General features: G+C 43.5%; 1 protein-coding gene across 2 annotated transcripts in view; it reads right to left on the reverse strand.

Annotated features, from left to right (window-relative positions):
- The window catches only part of LOC138265744 (glypican-5-like), a 1,691,495-nt gene that overhangs the window by 1,266,246 nt on the left and 402,712 nt on the right, over nucleotides 1–22,537 (reverse strand). For both annotated transcript variants that reach the window (XM_069213745.1, XM_069213743.1), the window contains exon 3: nucleotides 2,851–3,545. In XM_069213745.1, coding sequence (XP_069069846.1) covers nucleotides 2,851–3,545 — 695 coding nt within the window. The remainder of the gene's footprint in view (nucleotides 1–2,850; nucleotides 3,546–22,537) is intronic.

The raw sequence follows: 22,537 nt of genomic DNA on the forward strand, positions 1-22,537 counted from the left end.
GGGAGAAATACAAATATAACAGCTGGCTCATGATAATGGCAATGATATTAACTTACAGTAACAATTATGTTACTCAGAGTGAATGTATTCAATGGTTGAAGTGTGACGGCCTATTCTGCATTCTGTGGCAGGAAGGAGTATCATTTGAGTGATAATAGAGCAGCTCAATAGGTAAAGATGTCAGACTAAAAGCTCAGTAAATGCTTATATTTTTATTACAATGTGTTTGGAAAGAACTAGGCTGATAGTGTTCAATAAATGTCTAGGCTACTATGGGACATTGATGATGACGTCTTGGTATGCAAACGTACTCGAAGTCACTGGTAAAGTCAAGTGTCTTCATCCCTATTCTTAGCTAAATCTGTTTTGAGTGCCAATATACATTTGGAAAAACTCACAGTTACTTATATTAAAGTTCATGGCCCCATGCTGTATACTGTGGTAGGAAGAAGCATTATGTCAGTGGAGCAAAACAATAGATAAATATATTGGAATATATATTACTAGGTGCTCTTTTTTTGTCAGATCCAAATGAGGTCTCCACACACCTGCAGTACCTCAAGTCATTACTAGAGGTCGTTCTCACGTCAGATATCATAACCATGAAATTACTTCCTTAAGCTCAGTACCTCAAGTGGTTACTAGGTGTCTCTCTCAAGTCAGATTCAAGCACTCAAATTACCTTCATAAAGCTGATGGAGAATAGCATTGACATATAATTTGCATACACACTTGGTCAATTTTAATGATTTTTGTTTTTTTTCCAAAGGAACAATAAGTATGCCAAAATAGTTTGTAATGATGAGTCTACATTGCAGATTTCAATACAGTGTTTGATCTTTGTCACTGTAAGTCATCACATCCTACAATACACAGGTAATATCAGTCTCTGGTAAATACAAATGCCTTCAAATATCTAACATTGTGGCCGGTGGATGTATAAATATGCACATGAAAAATGCAGTTACTCAAAGCGAAGGTATCCATTGGCAGACATGGGTTTAGCAAGTGTTCTATACTGTGTGTTGTGCTGAGAGAGAAGTTAATTCAAGAGACTTTTAAGCAGCCTAAAGAATAGACAGGGTTGACTAGAAACCTCCTATATGCATGTTTTTAAAAGTTATACTTTTTGGGAAACAAAAAGACTGGAAAGACAGCTAAAGCTGTCTTTAGGTCACACCTAAAAAAGGAAGGGCTTATTGTGAGCAATGGAAATTAACAATGCCTTTGGACATAAAATGAAAATAACTGTATCCGCCGTTGACCCATCTGCACAAAATGTCACTGACAAGCCTTAGCTGGATGCGTGAAACAACTATCAAATTTCATGTAGATTTGTAAAATGGCGACAAAATTATTAAAGCCACATAGAAGATTCAAACAATGTCCAATAAAAAGTGCAACATTACCATAATTATACAGTTGTTAATGCAGACTCTTAAATGTTGCCTTAGTGCTTTCTAGGGTGTGTGCTTCTATGCTCATGAAAGTGGTAAACCTCATCCTCTTGATGTTTCCCTTCACTCTGCCATCTATCTGTAAACACGCACACATTTGATACCCCATTCTCAAACAGCAAATATATTGACCTTTTGCTTTGCTCAAAATCTTTTCTTCATAATCAATAAAAAACACATTTTAAATTTGATATATCTCATAATTGTTCTTGGGGTTTTATCTCACTTATATTCTTATGGTAACCAAACCATCACGTAGCACAAGACGTGCAAGGACTGCATTTGCTGAAAAGTCTGGGGAATCATACTATTCATCCGAAATGTTATCCAGATCTACTATCTCAATAAGCATACAAAGAGGAATGGCTTCCTCATCAGAATCAAAAAGTTCAAGCTGCTCCTCCAAGTAAACACTCAATAATCAATGGTATAGCTAAAGACAATCGAATGGCTTAACCAGTGACAGAGCACTTCTATTAAATTGTCATTAAATCATTCAAGTAGTTCCTCAAGAATTATTGTGTTTAAGTTACTGAAGACATTTTGGGGGTATAATTCTTTAGAGTGGAATGCAGAAACATTACCAATGCCAAGGTAGCATTTGAGTAAATGGTTGCATTCTAAATTTTGTTTTGAAACCACAGGCCTCATCTGAACAGTTTTTCTTTCTGAATGCACTGAATCAACAACTGTTGAAGGCTTAGGACCAGTAAGTTGACAAGGAAACTCAAGGGATTATCGACTAGGCCTGCTTCTCACTAAGTGGATATGGGGTTGTAGACCCACCATCATCTACCCAATCCCTACAACAAAATTTAATTTAACGGCTGCACTTATGCTCAAACTCATGTCATCCTGGAACCAGCAGAGCAGGTAATTCAAAATGAAACACCAATGACTTGAAAACAGAAAGAAAACTAAGCAGCACTAACATTAATATAGAGATGGTCACCAGGTATATGGCATTTTGATGTCACGTAGGGCCTGATTTAAAGTTTAACTACTAAGTACACAGTCACAAATGTGACTGGTGTCCCGAATGCCTTTTTGCAAGTGCGTTAGTATATGATACACTTGTAATGAGGTGGACGAGATATCGGTCACATTAGCGACAGATTATCTCTATGGAAAACATCTATATCAGTCCCTTAGGCATTTCTCACTAGTGAAATTCAATGACAAGAAAGTTAGAAACATGTTATAGTGCTTCTGGATTTTTCAGTAAGACATTTGGAGATATGCAAGAACAAGTTGGCTGAAAAACAATTTTTAAACGGAAGACAAAGTTGAAATGTTTTAACATCCACACTAACTTAACAATGATGCAAATGTGGATTTCATTTGACAACACATCGTTAGGAACTTGGGTTTGAAACACAATCACTGTACTTACAGTAGCAGAGAGTTGAGGTCCATTCAGCTGAGCATACAGGATAGCTTCATTGACCACACCACGGATTCCCAGGAGTGCTTGCTCAAGACCATGGGACCCTGCAATTTCATTGGATAGATATTCCAGTGTAGATATGTAGTCCCTCCAATGGGAATCAAGTTCCGCCACGCTGGCCATGCATCCCCTCATTACATTGAGGCAGTACCCAACACATGGCCTGATTAATGTTAAACCCTGGCAGTGTGGGCAATACTGCATCTTCACCAAAGCTCTGCTACATTCCTTTGTGATTGTCACATGCTCTGTTAGGTTTATTACCTCTATACCCATATTTAGGGCTTGGCTCAGCACCCTACTTGCCCAGAGAGATTTTGATAGTTCTGCAATCATTGCCTTGTAGTACTGTCCAAAAGGATTGATGTCCTGCCTTGTTAGTCGCAAACACTCTGTATATTCCTCTGACAAATCAATAATCCCAGGATTTATAAGGCGACTGTAGACCAATGGAAACAGGCTATCAAAGAACCGCAAGGCTGCATTTTCCACCGTGGTTTCAGCACCCAAGATGTATAGAGAGACATCTGTGTAGAGCTCCTTGACCGGTTCAACAGCTTCTCTAGCCATACCTCTGTACGCCGATGCAAATAAGGAATTTGTGTGATTTACAGCAAATCGAACCAGTGATTCAAAAGCCTCTGGAAAAAAGAAGAGAACAGTTAAAATAGAATGCACCTTTGAGAGTGTTACAGTGGTTGAATGGGGGGACATTAAATGGCACCCTAGAAATGGTCTAAAAACAATATTAATAACTCAAAGAAAATCTACAAAAACCAAACATGCCCCAACTTGGTGATCAATGTACCTTGCTGCTTGATGTTGAACCATCATTAAATGTCCATTTATTGTGCACCCTCTGTGGGGGATAAGTTATCACCTGATATGAAACCTTGTTAGCTCTTATTCCTGTTACTGCTCAGCATCTACACTAGCCTCTTCAACGGAACATAAAGCTTTTGACAATCCAATTTTTTGTTGCACTATCACAATAATATGCAAGGCAAGAAGCTATCTAAAAAATAGTGAAACAAAGGGATGCACTTTTTCACTACAGAAAATGAGAGGTTTCAAAGCCTACCACACTTTTCAGCAGGTCACACATGTGTTGCCATAAGCAACATACTTTTAATAGATTATGTTAGTCACTTAAAAGGGACATCTTATAAAACAAGACGTCTATGAACATAATAAAAAGAAGAAGTTTGGAGAGAAGACACCCATTTCCACCTTAGAATATAAAAAAATAGATTAGTCTTACTTTGTCCCTTTTGCAACATGGCAAGAGAAATTGACTATCACTGTCTTTTTGTATAACTGGTCTCCAAGCAGAACACCTGTAATTTATGCAGCATAGTTCACTTTAGAATGCATGAAAATTGCACAAGTGATGGGAAATTCCGCAGCGGAAAAGAAAGTCTGTGCTAAACTTCCATTTGTCAACGTCATAACTTGGGGAGGAGACCAGTTCCGTGTTCATATAAGGAAAACGAAATCTGTCTATTGCTTAATTATAGCTTGTAAAACTTACATGTTCAAGTTTTATAACGAAGCCAAAGACTAACAGCCTGCTAGACGCAAAGTCTACTTAATTCTGAAAACACAGAGCTAGATTTAAGAAAAGTGGCGCTGCACCCAGTGCAGTGCCACTATTCTTGAACCCCTTAGCGCCCCCCTAATGCCACCATGTGTGCACCGTATGTAAGATGCGCACCATGGCGGTAGTTAGGGAACTAGCGTCAACATTTTTTACTTTAGTTCAGAGCCTTGCAGGATTAGCGTAAAAAATGTTGATGTTAATCCTGCAAAGCCCACTGAGGCCCATTGTAAACAATGGTGTGCCTCATTTAAACACTTACTCTGAGCAGGCGTTAAAAGTCCTGATAAAAATGAAACAAAGAAATCTCTTAGATTTCTTTGCGCCATTTTTTCGGCCCCCTTAAAGATGGGGAGTGCCCCCTTTACATACATTATAACTGGCGCAGGCATAATGTAGGGCAAAGGGTTACAAAGTGGCTCAATGCATGCTGTGCGCCATTTTGGCATCATTGGGTCACATTAACATTAAAAGAAATATACTAATAAGGTTCAAGGAGGCGCTAGGGGGTCTTAAATCTGCCCCATAGTTTCTTGAAAAAAAGCATAGTATAGATTCATTTCGCACACTCTTTATTTTTTAACTTTAAGGATTCTCAGTTTTCTTTCAATTCGATTTTATTTGTGTTTGTTAAAAGGTAGATAATTACGCAAATGGAAACTCGCAAAGATGCTCGGTCTTCACATTCGGGTAAGCAAATTGTAACTTACATAGATGTTCAGTATTCACATTTGGGTAAGGAACTGAATTTATCATGCTGTAACATCGGAATTTACAAATGAAGAAACATCCTTCTTTATTTTTACCAAGGTAAGTAGAGATGTTAATGGATTATGAAAATAGAGCAGCAAATGAAGAAATTCAAATACTATAACCTAAGAGGCAGCAAAGGACTGTACTTCAATACTAATTTTACTGAGTATAGCATTTTGTAATAGACGTTATGGCCCTTATTTATGGGGAACTGGCATAGGGCAGTGCTGCATGTCATCTTGCGGTGCTGCCCTATGCCAATGTGAAAGGTCAGGAATGAACCATATTTATGAAATATGGTTCATTCCTGTCCTTTCCCCCTGTGCTAGTGCACAATTGGCTACCTAGCAACAACACAGGCACGCTTGCACCATGGTGCAAGGGTGCCTGCGTTGCATGCAGAGAGGTGTTTTTCTCTTTCTATGTGTGCTGCAGAATGCAGCCCCTTTTCTTTTTTTTAATCTATTTTTCAGGGCCTCGGCTGAAGCCAAGTCCCAACATGGCTGCCAACACTTCCTTGCTGAAGTGTTGGCAGCCATTCAGATCTCAGTACAAGATCAGGAGGGTTGGCGGAGCCTTTCTGTCCCTATATATACAAATTTGGTGCTTCTTCAATTTCTCAAAAACTGCTGAATGGATTTACACCAAACAATTAAAAAGGACCAAGAGCTACCTTTCTGCCAAATTCCGTTCAGTACTTTGGGCGCTGTTCCTGTTCAAAATCCCTATAGAAAAATGCTTGGGGGAAAAACATTTTGGGAAGACGCCTTTTCTCGGCCTCTGTTTGATGGATCACCCCAAAATTTTCCAGATAGACATTCAAGTGAGTGTTATCGTTTCTTGGAACACTTTGTGAAGATTCATTAAACAGTGCCAAAGTTATTAACAAAATAAAAAGTGCTTGCTTTTTCTATAGAAAGTAGGTCCTAACTATAACTAGCTATTGGCGACTGCCACTAGGTAATATATATATGTATATATATATGTATATGTATATGTAACTGTAACTACCTACTGGCAACTGCCAGTGGGTGAAAAAAAAAAATATATATATATATATATTTGTTTGCTCGCCACCACCGTGCTCCTAAACGGACTGCGCGTCGGCGTGCTACACCTGCTGTGGTTTATTTCACTGAGCATTTTTATTTAAATCTTTGCTGTTGTTTATATATATATATATATATATATATATATATATATATATATATATATATATATACACATAGATATATATACATATATATATATTTTGATGTCTTGTGTATATATATATATATATATATTTATGTGTATATCTATCTATAGATATCTATCTATCTATATATATATATATAGATAGATATAGATAGATATACACATAAATATATATATATATATACACAAGACATAAATATATATATATATGTATATATATCTATGTGTATATATATATATATATATATATATATATATATAAAACAGCAGCAAAGATTTAAATAAAAATGCTCAGTGAAATAAACCACAGCAGGTGTAACACGCCGACGCGCAGTCCGTTTAGGAGCACGGTGGTGGCCAGCAAACAATATATATATATATATATATATATATATATATATATATTTTTTTTTTTTTTCACCCACTGGCAGTTGCCAGTAGGTAGTTACAGTTAGGACCTAGTTTCCATTGAAAAAGCATTTTTTGTCTTGATCTTTGGCACCGTTTGATGAATCTTCATTAAATTTTCTAAAACAAAGTGCTCCTTAGAATCTGTTAGTGCATAGAACATTTCAGAGTGATTTGTCAAGCGGGGACTGAGAAAAAGAGGGGGTCAAAAAAAGTGCATTTCTCATGTTAATTCCCATAGACTCTTCGGACACACCTGCAGACAGAACCGCTGGGCGGAATTACACCAAATTTGGCAGGAAAAAAAGAAAAGGGGGCAAGGTACTGGTGCCCTAGACCCCTATCCTTGGTGCAGGGGTTCCCCTTGGACTTCCCCAGAGCTAAAAAGCATTTTTTTTTAATTCATGGCAAAAATCATGAATATTCATGATTTTTACTGTGATTATAAAAAAAAAACAAGCACAGTCTCCAACACTCACTTTTTCTTTTGCCCCCGGTGGGCCAGGTCCTGGGGGCATATCATTTCAAGGATGAGGTCACACGGGGCCCCCCTCTTAGGGCTTACTGAAGCCCCGGGACCACCACCTCCCGGGGACTTTGCATATAAAGTATAAGGGGCCCACGCAGCCCGCCTAAGCAGCAGGGACGGCTACCTCCCTGGGACAAAAGTTGTTAACTGTCTGCGGGGGGCCCGTGTGCCCCCCCGCAGCACCGGGGATTGACACCTCTCTGGGGCAAATCTACTTAAATGAATGCAGGGGCTCCAGACGCCCAGCCCTGGGTCTGCCACCTCCTATGGTAAAATGTAGTGAAAGTAATGTGTGGGGCCCCCATGACCCCGCACAGCCCTGGGGACCACCATCTCCCCAAGACACATGTACTTAAATGAATGCAGGTGGGGCTGGACAGTCCCCACCAGCCCCAGGGACTACCACCTCATGGAGCAAATGTACTTAAATGAATGCGGGGTCTTGCACAGCACCCCCTTACCGTAGGGACCACAACCTCCCTGGAGCTCCAAGACCCTACTGTAGGGGGACAGTTGCAGAGCCCAAGCCCCAGGGACCGCCTCCTCCCCGAGGCTAAACTCAAACATTGGTGGGGAGGCAGAGCCCCTCTTGTGAATCCATAGATGGCCCCGGGAACCGCCACCCCCAAGGGCCAGCTCCTTCTACCTCCCAAGATTTCCACCCTCAGAAGGTAGCTGTTTGCCTTTGCTTGGCAGGAGCTGAGCAAGCAAAATCAAACATAACTCTGCTTTCAGCAGGAGGGAGTTGTCAAACAGCTCCCACTTACTGAAAGTGGAGTTTTAATCTCTTTCCCTGCACATTAATATGCATACAGGGAAATAGATGAAAACATGGCTCATTGAAGTATTGTTCCCCGCAAAATCTTTGGGTTGAATGTCATAGCAATATCTGGACACTGCATAACCAGGAATAACCTGTGATGTAGTGGTTACAGACTTATACACTCACACTGAAGGTTGAGGGTTCTAGTAGAAGTGTGTCTGTGGTCACTTCCCTGCTTGAATTTCTTTTCAACTTCAAATGTTTAAGGTGCATACTGAAAGGTGATCTCATTCTTTTTAAATGACAAATACATTTTTCATTTCAATTTGTCCTAAAATATTACATTCTAAGTATACTGTCATAAAAATCTAGAAAACCTTTCTCTCTCTCTATATCTCTCTCAATTTATTTCTGTCAAAGTCTTTCTCTAAAAGTCTCTCTCTCTCTCAATCTCTCACTGTCTCTGTTTCTTCCATCCCATAATGGGAAGGAAGAGAGAGCAAGAGATATAGGTATTGCAATGGTCTCTAAATACAATTACTTGTATTACTATATACAACTATGCAAGATGGTTGGTTTGAATGTTATAGCTATATTTTGAGGCACCCTACTGCAGAGTCACTTGTGGCCTCCTGGTAAAGCTCTTGGGCTGACAATCAGTAAGTTGAGGATTCAAATCCCCCTACCTCATGGTGGTATGTGTGTTTCTTTGTTTACTAGTGTTCTGAATGTTAAACATTCCTTGTTATGGCACATTGAAGTCTGTTTCCCAGAAAAATCGTTGGGCTTTGGCCAACCCCCTATAACCACCCAACCCCAGGCCAGGCCCTGCAGCCATCAATTGACCTCTCATAGCTAGGTAACATTTTAAAATCCAAAGTCAGAGTGCCCCTACTGCTACACATAGTTTCATTATGCCAGTGAGCCGATTTAATGGCCATTCTAGAAATAGAGATAAAATACTCTGGTACTGTCGAGAACTTTTCAATCCCCAGTCTACTAGGCGTAGACCTAACATGCATAAACCACAGTAAATCCTAGGCACTTTTTGTTTTGCTAATAACTTTGGCACTGTTTGATGAAGGTGTGGCACAGCGTTGGGTGGTTCAGGCCCTGCGACCAACCCCCTCTGCGCACAGCCAATGGTCGTGCAAGATGTGGGTTTCAGTGGTTATAGGGGGTTGGCTGCTATAAAAACCATAGAAATTCACTGAAAAGATCAAAGATTACAGAGACGTTATAGTTAGGAACTAGAATTTAAAAAAACCCATAGAAATTCACCTAAAAAAACAAAGGTTACAGGGTTCTGAGAAGGTGCTAGGAGTTCCCAAAAAATTACACAAAGAAATCTCTTAGATTTCTTTGCGCCATTTCTTTTGCCCGCCTAACGGGGGGTATTCCCTTTGTATACATTATGCCCGGTGCAGGGAATGCATTGCACCACTTTGTAAATATGGTGCCGCAGTTTTGGCCTTCTAACAACACATTAGCGTAAAAAAAAATGATGCTAATGTGGTGTTGGAATGGCGCTAGGGGCTCTTATATATGCCCTTTAGTGCCTTACATATATAAAACACCGCTTTGTAGTTAAAGGTATTTGAACAAATGAAAGTATGGGGCAAGGTGCAGTGTCTCTTTTTTTTATGCTGCTCCTGACACATTCAACAGCTATGGTGGTGGGGCCCAAGAAGGGCCAGGACAACACAGCTGGGAGCACAAGCCCCTGTGCCCACTGCCCCTCCCCCCCCACCCACAACAAGAGTCGTCTGTGGAGGCAAGATTTCTCTGAGGCTGTGCTGGTAAAAAGTAGTTAAGCTGACAGTGATCAAATAGCTGCCAAAGTTACACAAATATGAGAGTGGCGGAGCAGGGTTTTAGGGCTGACATGACTGGCACTGTCATCCTCACCTGATCATTCTCTCACTTGAAAATGAACTTACCACAGCTACATTTATTGTGTTTATTCTGCCTGGGCCCATGATCTTTATGTCGGCAGAGGCCATTGCTTCTTGGGGTTATAATGCTCATTGCTTTCTCAAGCAATTAATGCTCATTCCTCTGTAAGCCTTTGATGCCTGAGCCGTTATTGTCTTATACTACCCTGGCTTGTTACTGTCTGGATCATTGGTGCTGTTGCTGTCAGGGACTGATAATGCATAAGAGTGTTATTGCTACCTTCCCCAGTAATGTTGATTACAGTTTGGCCGTTATTGTCTGAGCCCATTAATGCTAGTTTCTGTCTGAGGCAGTCCTAAAACATGGCTAGGGAGAGAGGATGCGAAATGAACTTCAGAGGGCTCATTTTATCCCATTTTCTGATTGACACCTGTGATTTGCTGATTTTGAGAACTAGTGGGTCTGGGGACTGTGGCAGCCTTTGCGTTAATTGAATATTTCATTAGTTTGGCTGGTCCTGCTTTGGAAGTGCTTGTAAATGTTATTACTGTTTAACCAGTATACATGAAAAATTGCATGTTGGCCTTCCTAGTATGAAACCTTTCGCCAGGGCCGTTTTTGGTTACCAGTCAGTTTGCCTTCTCTTGCCATGACCTGCGTTGACATATGTTCCTTCCCACGTTTTTGTTAAATTGGGTTCCTGCCACAATCTCTATCTGGAATGGAAACGGTGTTTGGAGCACGTTCTGTGTTTTGGGCTGGAATTTCTAGAAAACTCAAGTTGTGTTCTGGCTGAATACTTTTCTCATTCCAGCTATCGGTTTACTCAGCAAGCATGTCCTTATTTTGCCTTTTTTGGATCCATACTTACTATGGATTTTCAATTCTTTGCTCATTTAAGAGTGACAGCATCTTCAATACGTACTATTGCAACTGGTTTGACAGCGGATTAAAATATTCTGAAGAATGCAGGTGTATTAGGTGAAGTGCTTAATTTGTAAATAAAAAGATGCCGGTGCCCAAAGCCCTCCTCTTAAATACGCGGCTGCTGTAATTAAATGGGTGAACACGGAATACTGAGGGGCGTAATCCTGAAACCACCTCAGGCCTCTTCAATCCATATAAATCCACTCCCAAATGCTTGAGGCAGAAGAATAAACCCCAGCCCTCAAAAATAAGTGCTGGTGCTCAGCACCGGAAACAACAAGAACAAATTAAGCACTGAGATTCTCACATTTGACCTGGCCCACTTTGTAAAGGTGCGCTCAAGCACGCCAATCGGAAGATCTTGTTTGTTTAGATATAAATACAGCCAGTATCACTGAAGACAAAGCCGAACGCCTGCCTAGGCTTCCCCGTCAATGGTGGGGTCACATATTACCACAAGAAGTATAACATCGAACAAAACTACTAGGTACAGAGGCAGAACAACGTCGTTTTGCTTAGTGTGTCAAAGTATTTTGCATGAAAAAGCAATAAAATAAAGTTATCCGTATATTTTATTACATCGAAATCGTTTGGTTTCATTTGTTTCATAACCTTATTTCGATTTACACAGATCATAAAAGTACAAATACTTAAGAATGTATTAAAATACAAATATTGTGGATTTGAACTGAAAAGGTCCATATATGTTACTACATTGCCTATCCCACTCACACCAAACAACTTTATTATATTATTGTACAAACTTTCCCAGGAATACAAAAAAGGCCACTTTAGCCCAGTGATAAAATAATCTTAATGCATTCAGAATGTCGTGGTAAATCCTAGGGCAGATGGATGCAGGTGGAAACAAATATACCTGTACAACCACGTTCCTTCAGATCCTCCCTAAGGTTTTCCATGGTAACCTGTGGCCATGTAAAGTGTCAGTGCATTTAGATAGGAAAGAAAAGAGTAAAGAATTCATAGCAAAGTTTAAAAACTGCAATAAAATAAAACATAAATTAAAATTACACAAAAATTAAAACCAGTTAGAACTGCAGAACCTCCAACATGGCTTTATTGCATCACATAATGGATGATATTTCCTCGCCTTGTCCTGGGAGGTCCTTGCCATCATAAGATGGGATGCACTTAGAGCGCTAGATCCAGACATCCAAGAGGAATCTCGCAATAGCGAACACTACCAGCCTGGAAGCATCAGTCCTTAAAATCCTGAGAGCATCCAGATACCTCCTCGTACCCAGAATCCTACACTGGGACAATAACCATTTTCTCCTCTGGGGACCGTAGTGTGAGCAGAAGAATAGGAGCTGGAATATAGTTTCTGGTGTCCCCCTAGAAGCCGGGCATTCAGCACTCCCACATTCCACATTGGACCACATAATACAAAAACCCTAGGAAAGAGAGTCTGATACCTAAATTGTAAAACCAATTTCCGAGGTGGGGGGGGGGGGGGGGTCGAGGGATGTAATCTCATCAATTGAGCTCTCATAGTTAGGTAACATTTTAAAATCCAAAGTTAGAGGGCCCCTACTGCTACACATAGTTTCACATATAAATTCTGCAGGTAGGCCAATTTAATGTCCATTCTAGCAATAAAGATAAAATCCTCCGGTACTGTCCAGAACTTTTCCATCCCCAGGCTCTCAAGCATAGACCTAACATGCGTAAACCACAGTAAATCCTGGGCACTTGATAGAGCCAAGAATTCCTTTAGGGGTTTTCTGTACTCTCCAAAAACAAGCGAAGTCCATATTCTATGCCAGTAAAGCAGGGGCCTGAGCTCAGCTTTCCAAGATATTTTGCTAAATGCCAGATTAAGATATAATGGGATCAAAGGCTTGCTCTCTGGAAGGGGAAACAGGGACCTAATAAATCTATTTTGTGTAGCCATTAGGATGTTGAAATTGGCATTGCCCCAGATCTTGGCTCCATATAAGACAGCTCCCAGTACATTCACATCATCGATCTCAATTGTTGGGGTAGCTTTCCTGAAGCAAGTTTTTTTGAAGGTCTTCAGCAATCTTGAGGAATAATGTGTCAACGAGCAGTCTGATATCTGAACCTGCATGGACCAATCTAAGCTGGGTGTCAATCTTATCCCTAGGTAATCAAAATTGTGAACCTGCTCTATTAGGTCTGTATTAACATACAAATTTCGTTGATACTTTTTACTTCTTTTAGGGTTAAAAATCATAAATGTTTGTTTCAGAGCTGTTAATTTCTAGCTGACACTCATTACAAAAAATATTAGTCATCCAAGAGCTGCAGGAACCCTTTTAGCAGTTTGAAGATCAGGTGAGAGGCTTCAGAAAAATGCAAAGTGGGCAGTCTCCTGCTCCCACACTTGATGCATCGTAACCAGCCCTATACAGCCATTTCACAATATCATTGATGTAAAGTGAAAACAGTGTGTGGGCTGGGACACAACCCTGCCTAACTGCCTTACTGGAAAGGTAAGCTGCCCCTGTTCCCCCCAAGTGATTCTTGAGTAATTCTCTTCATGCAGCTGCACCAAAATTGCCAATAAGTTGGTCAGGATGCCCATCTTATTCAGTGTCGACAAAAGCATGGCCCTAGGAACTAGATTGAAAGCTGCACGCAGGTCAACAAAAACCAACAAAAAGTCCGCTTCTTTCGTCCGCTACAGTCTTTCAGTAAAAACAATTAAAACTGAAGATCTGATCAACGTACTAGTGCCAGTTGTGAACCCCACCTGGAGTTCAGATAACACACTGTTCTCCTCAATCCAGTCTAGAAGGTACTTTAAGACTTTCTTATAAAAGATCTTCTACGAGAAGTCGATTAAGGTAATCAATCGATAAGTACTCAGGACACTGTACTGGCCCTTCTTGTAGATAGGGATAATTTCTGCTGAGCACCAGGATGCAGGGATCTGGATGCCCTACAAGGGGGAATTTGAGCAGTAGTTCATTTAAGGAGCCCAAACTCCCACATGTAATTTAAAAAGCTTGCTTGGGATCTGATCGGGGCCTGGTGCTTTTCCTAAAAAAGTTAACCTAATTGCCTTCTCGGTCTCCAAAGGGTCCAACACTAGGGTATTTTGGTTCTTAACTTAAACTGCCAGCAGGGGGTCAATATCCACCCTTGCTATGGCATCATTGCAAGAATATAAATTGCTAAAATGGGATACCCAATACTGTGGCTGCACAAAGTACTCAACTGACTTCTTACCACTATTAGTTCTCAGTGCCAGGGTAGCCCAAAACCTTGCATTGCCACTCACCATCATAGCATTTGACAACTCATCCCAAATTGCATCCTCCCAATCTCCAGTTCTTTTTTACAACTTGCCCTGCATAACACAAGCTGTGACTTGTTTTTGGACTTAGCAGCTAACAATAATTGTGTTTTGTTTTGCTCGGCTGAATTTTTACAAGTATGTGGGAAGCCAGTTGCTGATTAGGTTTTAGTTGTTGGTGTAGAGGTTGTCCAGGAAATCGCAGAAACTTAAAATAATCAGCACCATCCCAAAACTGTGGGTGAATCTGGAATGGACCCGAACATTCAAATGGAGTCCTTGATGGCAAGAGTTAAAGGACATATAGGCCCTCATTACAAGTCCGCCGCCCGCCAAACTCTTCCCGCCTACCGACCGCCTGTGTGGCCTGAACCCCACCGGCCCTATCAGGAGTTCACCACAGGGCCGGCGGGCAGAAACACTGGTCCTGCGGTGAACAGGGTCTTAACATTGACGCCAGCTCCTAATGGAGCAGGCGCCATGTGGCAGTGCAGCGGGTTCAGCAGCATCCGTCATTCATTCCACTGCCTGTAATTTGGGCAGTGGAATGCGCAACAGGGCTGTGCATGAGGGCCCCTGCACTGCCCATGCCAAGTGCATGGGAAGTGCCAGGGCCATTTGGTGGAGCAAAGGCATATTTTTTTTCGAACCTTGCCTTGCAGTGCATGAGGGAATATTTTACGTCTCAAAAGTACAATAAGTCATCACACATTTAATTGTTTATACAGACAGCAATCATGCTTTGTTTTGTTTTTATCACTGCAGCAGGCTTTTAAAAAATATTTTTGTTTAATCAATCGATCAATCAGTAAATTTGTTGGGCGCTCTACTCACCCGGAAGGGTCTCAAGGTGCTGGGGGGCGTGCTACTGCTTGAAGAGCCAGGTCTTGAGGCGCTTCCTGGAAGTCAGGAGGTCCTGGGTCATACGTAGGTTGGCAGGGAGGGAGTTCCAGGTTTTGGCGGCGAGGTGGGAGAAGGATCTGCCGCCAGTTGTGGTACGGTGAATGCAGGGGACTGTTGCGAGGGCGAAGTTGGCGGAGCGGAGTTGGCATGTCGGGTTGTGGAAGTTAAGTCGGTCATTGAGGTAGGCCGGTCCGGTGTCATGAAGAGCTTTGTGAGCGTGGATTAGGATTTTAAAGATGATCCTTTCATTGACGGGTAGCCAGTGGAGGTCCCCGAGGTGGGCAGAGATGTGTTCGTGGTGAGGGAGGTTGAGGATGAGATGTGCTGAGGCGTTCTGGATGCACTGGAGTTTTTTTCTGGAGCTTAGCCGTTGTTCCCGCGTAGAGGGGGTTGCCGTAGTCCAGTCTGTGGCTAACGAGGGCGTGGGTGACCTTTCTTCTGGTTTCCACGGGAATCCAATTGAAGGTCTTGTGGAGCACTCAAAGGGTGTTGAAGCATGAGGACGAGATGGCATTGACTTGCTGGGTCATGGAGAGTGAAGAGTCTAGTATGAAGCTGAGGTTACGTGCGTGGGTGGTGGGCGTTGGGGGCGACCACAGGGTGGCTAACCACCAGGAGTCGTTCCATGCTGACTTGTTGGGGCCGAAGATGATGATCTCGGTCTTTTCTGAATTCAGCTTGAGGTGGCTTGTTTTCATCCAGTTGGCGATAGCGTGGAGTCCGGAGTGGGGGTTGTTCTTGGCAGTTGCGGGGTTCTTCGTGAGGCAGAGGATGAGCTGAGTGTCGTCTGCGTAGGAGATGATGTTGAGGCCGTGGGATCGGACGATGTTGGCGAGCGGAGCCATGTAGACATTGAAGAGGGTGGGGCTGAGTGAGGATCCCTGGGGGACTCCGTAGATGGTCTTGGTGGCCTTTGACCGGAACGGGGGGAGGCAAGCTCTTTGTGTTCTTTCAAGGAAGGTGAAGGAAGGAGGTGAGCCAGTCCAGGGCTCTGTGGCTAATTCCGGCATCGAAGAGCCTTTGCAAAGGGTGTGATGACATACGGTGTCGAAGGCTGCGGAAAGGTCGAGGAGGATGAGGGCAACGGTTTCACCTTTGTCAAGCCGGGCCCTGATGTCGTCGGTGCAGGCGATAAGGGCGGTCTCGGTGCTGTGGTTTTTGCGGAATCCAGACTGGGCGACGTTGAGTAGGCTGATGTCCTCCAGGAAGTGGGAAAGTTGGTTGTTGACTATCTTCTTGATGACCTTCAGAGGGAAGGGGAGTAGGGAGATAGGTCAGTAGTTTTTGAGGTCTTCAGGGTCGGCTTTGGGTTTTTTGAGCCAGGCGTTGACTTTGGCGTGTTTCCAACTTTTCAGGAAATGGCAGTCTCAAAGGAGCTGTTGATGATGGTCCGGATCTGGGGAGCGATGATTTGGCTGGCCTTATTGAAGACGTGGTGGGGTAAGGGGTCAGCGGGAGAGCCAGAATGGATGGTGCTCATGGTTTTGGTGGTTTCCTCATCGTTGATGGGTGTCTAGGCGCTCAGTACATTGGTGCAGCAGGGTGCGATGGGGTCGACCATGTCAGTGGTGGTAGTGGTGGGGGACGGCGTTGCAAAGCTTCCATGTATGTCTGTGATCTTGCGGTGGAAGAAGATGGCGAAGGAGTCGCAGAGGTCTTGTGAGTGGGGAGGGCCGGTGGAGCAGGACTTAGGGTTGGTGAGTTCCTTGATGATGTTGAATAGCTCCTTGCTGTTGTGTGCATTGTTGTCAATCTGTTCTTTGTAGAAAAATCTTTTGGGGGCCTGGATGAGCTGGTGGTGTTTGCGCATGGCTCATTTGAGGGCGGTGAAGTTTCTCTCTGATTGTTCTTGGCGCCAGTTTTTCTCGGCTTTCCGGCATTCTCATTTGGAGGCCTGAAGGTCTGCGATGAACCAAGGAGCTTTCTTGTTGACGCAGGTGTTGCTGGTTTTCTTGAGTGGAGCGAGGGTGTTGGCACAGTCATCGAGCCATTATTTGAGGTTGAGGACAGCGGTGTTGGTTTTGGGTGGTAGGGATTGGGCGAGGTTGGAGATCAGTTGCTCCTTGGAGATCTTGTTCCACTTGCGGTGAGGGATCGGATGCAATTGGTGGTGGGTGGTGGGCTTTAGGAAGGAAAAATGAGCGCAATGGTTGTCGGTCCAATGGAGTTTGGTGGTGTGAGTGAAGGTGATGTGGCTGCTGGAGGAGAAGATGACATTGAGCGTGTGCCTGGCTGAGTGGGTGGGCGAGGTGACCAGTTGCTTGAGGCCAAGGTTGGCGAGGCTGTCCAGTAGGGCAGCGGAGTTGCAGTCAATGGTGTTCTGCAGGTGGAAATGTAGGTAGCCGAGGAGCAAGTAGTCCGTGGAGGCAAGGGCGTGGGAGCTGATCGTGTCAGCCATGGCGTCGCAGAACTGGGGACGGGTGGTCTGTAGACGAGGGTTCCTCTCAGGGTGGTGTTGGTGTTGATGTGTATCTGAAAGTGCAGGTGTTCTGCGGCATCCAGGGCGTCGTGGGTGTTGGTGGAGATCCTGATGGAGCTTCTGTGGACTACGGCGATTCCTCCTCCTGGTTTGTTGATACGGTCTCTTCGGTGATCTTGTAGACCTCAGAGATGGCTAAGGCGATGTCTGGTTCTGATGAGGGGTTCATCCATGTTCCGGTGAGGAAGGCGATGTCAGGGGAGGCTGACGTGAGCAGGTCTCAGAGCTTGATGGTGTGTTTGTGGAAGGAGCGGGTGTTGAGGAGCATGCAGCTGAGATGGTTGGGGTGGCTGGCGTTGTTGTGGTGCTTGGTGGCTTCATTGCAGGTGAAGCGTCACAAGCGGCAGGCAAAAGGTCCGTGGGTGTGTCTGGGGAGGCCTGGACGCAGGCGGTGGGGCGGCCGGGATTGAGTGCCAGGAGCTCTGTGGTGGCGTAGTGGCATCTGGTGGCATGGGAGGTGCGAGGGGCAGGGGGACAGGCGCTGGGCGCGGTCCAGGAGCGGATGGGCACAGACGGGCTTGCCTCTGGCGCAGCAGTGGTGCGCCCGCGCAGCGCTGCCATTAAGAAGGGGAGGTGGGAGGGAGGAGCAGCTGAGAGGCGGGAGGTGGTGACGAATGGGGGCACGAGGGGGGCAGGGCCACAGTAGATGCAGCGCCAGGACCGGGATGGAAAAACAGTACCAGTGAAATGGGCAGAAACAAAGAAAGAAAAAAGGCAATAAAAGGCAATAAAATCAAAAGGCACAGAAGAACGGCACAGACAGCAATAAAACAGAGACCAAGACACACACAATTATACTTACGGCAAACCACTAGACACCAGGAATGAGGAAGGGCCTCAAACTCTCGGCAGCAGCAAGGGCAGGGTTGGGGACACGAGGGCAGTTCAGTGGAGCTGCTCAGCGTGCAGAGTGGTTCCTGGCCTTAAGGCAGGTCAGGGGTCACTCTCCGCGCTGCGCAGCGGGCGCCATAAAGAAGGGGAGGTGGGAGGGAGGAGCACCTGGGAGGCAGGAGGTGGCGATGAATGGGGGGATGAGGGGGGCGGGACCGCATGGGACACAGTGGCGGGACCGGGGAGGAAAAACAGGACCAGTGAAAACGGGCAGATACAAAGAAAGAAAAAAGGCAATAAAAGGCAATAAAATCAAAAGGCACAGAAAAACGGCACAGACAGCAACAAAACAGAGACCAAGACACACACAATTATACTTACAGCAAACCACTAGACACCAGGGATGAGGCCTCAGGCGGGTGCCTGCGGGTGGTGGAGGGCCTCAAACTCTCGGCAGCAGAGAGGGTTGGGTGGGGGACACGAGGGCAGTTCGGTGGAGCTGCTCAGCGTGCAGAGTGGTTCCTGGGCTTAAGGCAGGTCAGGGGTCACTCTCCGCACCACACAGCGGGCGCCATTAAGAAGGGGAGTTGGGAAGGAGGAGCAGCTGGGAGGCGGGAGGTGGTGGCGAATGAGGGTGCGAGGGGGGTGGGGCTGCAGGGGATGCAGCGGCGGGACCAGGGAGAAAAAACTGTACCAGTGAAACGGGCAGAAACAAAGAAAGAAAAAAGGCAATAAAAGGCAATAAAATCAAAAGGCACAGAAGAACCGCACAGACAGCAATAAAGCAGAGACCAAGACACACACAATTATACTTATGGCAAACCACTAGACACCAGGGATGAGGTGCAGGCGGGTGCCTGCGGGTGGTGGAGGGCCTCGAACTCTCGGCAGCAGCAAGGGCGGGGTCGGGGACACGAAGGCAGTTCAGTGGAGCTGCTCAGCATGCAGAGTGGTTCCTAGCCATAAGGCAGGTCAGGGGTCACAGGGGTCATAGTGATTGAAAGCTAGACCTACTGCTTCTGCCAATTATTATTTTAGGTTAGATTTTCTAGATTTTGTGAGCAATTTAAAAGCTTAGCTCATGTTTTTATCTTTTGTTTTAGTTTTATCGAAATTATATTTTCTTTCTTTTTACTTTTCCAGTGTAATAATATTTGTATTTGTAATTTGCCTGTTTTCACTTCTGTGTCATATGTAGTATATCAAACAATTATGCACTAGTCAGGGTTTGTGTATGCTTTATACATTGGTAAAACAACAGAAAGATATATAGACTAACTGCCCCAGCAATATAGGGAAGTGAATAATTTAAAGCGTGATACACGAATGTTATTCACAGATGTGTGAAGCAAGGGGTATATTTCAGGACAATGCACAGCTTCCAATGAGTCTTTGTTATGACACTTATCATAGGAGCTGCAAGCATTACAGCTTGGATGACAAAATGTCTGATGAGCTCTGGCCATAATTTATTCATCTCAATGCATTGTAAGAACTAAAGGGAAGCCAGAGAATCATAAATATCATGTGTATGCCATTGGTCAACAAGAGCCTAGGAGACAGCATTTAATTCCCCTCAAATAAACGTGGAGGGCAGTACCTTAATTTTCCTGTCCACATCCATTAGTAGACTTTTAATAAGTTAGGTTTTGTGCTGCGTAAGATATCAAAATATTCAATGCACAGAAGTCAGCTTTATATATTATTGGTACAATCTATGTGACCATCTTCAAACAACCCTGGAGAGTCATCTACGGACACTAAAAAGGCAAACAGATCCCCTAATAATTGTATCTTCATTTATTGTGGCTATGTACATTGATGCATACATATCAGAGCAGATTTAGGCACACCTTTCCATTGTTTTCCTTCACCACCCACTGTTTAATAATAGTGCCCTTGTACATCACTTCTACTGCTCACATTTAGTTTGTTTTTTAGGACTGTATCCATCATCCAGAATTGCCCCATTTATAGCAAATATTCCTATGTACAGGATTGCTGATGCAATTGATTTGGGCACCAATGTAAGTAAATAAATAAATTATGTTAATGATGTTTTTACAAAGTCTGTCGTGCAATGAAGACAAAGCATATTTTATAAAGGAAAAGTGGTGCTTTGTGCTTTAGGAAGTCCATCACACTTAGTGCCTGATTACGACCTTGGCGGATGGGATACTTCGTCACAAATGTGAAGGATATCCCGTCTGCCATTTTACAACTTCCATAGGATCTAATGGAACTTGTAATACAGCAGATGGGATATCCGTCAATGTCATAATCAAGCTCTTAGTCTATAGATATCAGTTTCAACCACTAACAGTACTAACCAGACTTCCTCTTTGTTTGCACACACCATAGAATGTAATCCTAGGAGCCAGGGTGATGGGGGCCATTTCCCCCTCCCTGGGGGGTTAGGGAGTTCTTTAAAATGAATTGTAGTAAGCGATGCCAGTGCCGGAGGCTGGGAGCACCCTGAGTCTTCTAGAGGGGGAGATTTACCTAATGACAGCACAGAGATGACGGGCCCCTTTACCCCCCTCAGCCATCCTTCTTCAATGCCTCAACATATTTAAATTGGGAGGTGATAACCACCACAAGATTTTAATATGGCAGATATTTCATACATACATACCAGTAGGCCAAAATAGAAGGCTGGCTATATGGGGTCTGTATACTTCCTTTAATAACTCACCTGTGGCACGACAGCGTCAGATAAAGAGAACAATCTAATTGATGCAAATTATTTGAATATAGCAATAACCCCGATAATCTGACTTTCTTCAAACTCCCTGAAGCCATGGGATCACTCTGGTTACATGTGCAAGCCCTATACATCTCCATCATACATCACAGCATAACATGCACCTTCCCTCTTTTCACCCTCTTCAGCCTCCATCTCAAATGTCTCCTTATGTTCAGCTCCAATTCATATTCTGCATACTATACTCAACAGAACACCAACATACATCAATTTGTCCTAGGTCACCCTCACCTCTTTACCCTGTGACCCACTCTCCCCTCTACTTCACCTTTACACTCCGAAGCAACCACCTACACCCGGATCCTCACGACCATCAACATAAGTAGATGGCACCATGCTTTTACCACACAAAAATACATCTTAATACATATACCAATCCATTTACCCTCTACCCATAACACCTACATCACAAATATACACATCTACAATTGGCTACTATACACAATATTCAATTAGTCCCTCAAGACTACACACTATTTAAGACAACACATACCCCAACACCCACCCACTACTTATGCTAAGCCCCAGCTTTTCCCCATATCATCATACACCACTACATCATTCCATGACAATCCAACCTAACAAACCATATACCTTTGCCTTCAGACAAAATCACACAACACTGCACAGACTCTAACAATGTCACAAAATGTATTTTTACATCACACCATACACCACCATGTTACTTACGACAATAAACTAACAATAACATCTTCCCAATACAAAGCCTGCCCACAAAACAGTCCACTAGAATGCCAAAAGAGCATCAACGAACTACTCACTAATTTCCTTCATATAACGATAGGCTTCTCCCCAAACTAGACATCTCTTTCCTACACCACTAGTGCTGACATTTCACAAAAACACAGCTACTTGATCTCACTCATCACACCACTCTGGGTCTCCTACAAACATCACTACATCCAAAACTTTTATTCAACAACAAAAACAAACCTTCCCAGACAATATCACAATATACCCCCATACACAGTGGACCAAATACATACACTCACAAACATGTGTACACTCATACACACATTCTTTTTATGTGCACTTACAGTCTCAGTTCCATCAGTAGCCCTATACCTCACCTACTGAATTCCAGTCCAATTCCCCACTGCATCATTGCAAGTAAGAAAACTGCTTGACCTATGAATAACTGTCTTACCAAATGTCCATTCTAACAAAACAACTGCTAATGAGGACTACCAGAGCATTAAGCTAAATGGGAACCAAAAAGCCCTCCTAATAACCACTAATTATGACCATGGAACCTGATCAACCCTGAACCCTATAAATACAC

This window comes from Pleurodeles waltl, chromosome 11 (assembly GCF_031143425.1).
Source record: "Pleurodeles waltl isolate 20211129_DDA chromosome 11, aPleWal1.hap1.20221129, whole genome shotgun sequence".
In the NCBI taxonomy this organism is placed as follows: domain Eukaryota; kingdom Metazoa; phylum Chordata; class Amphibia; order Caudata; family Salamandridae; genus Pleurodeles; species Pleurodeles waltl.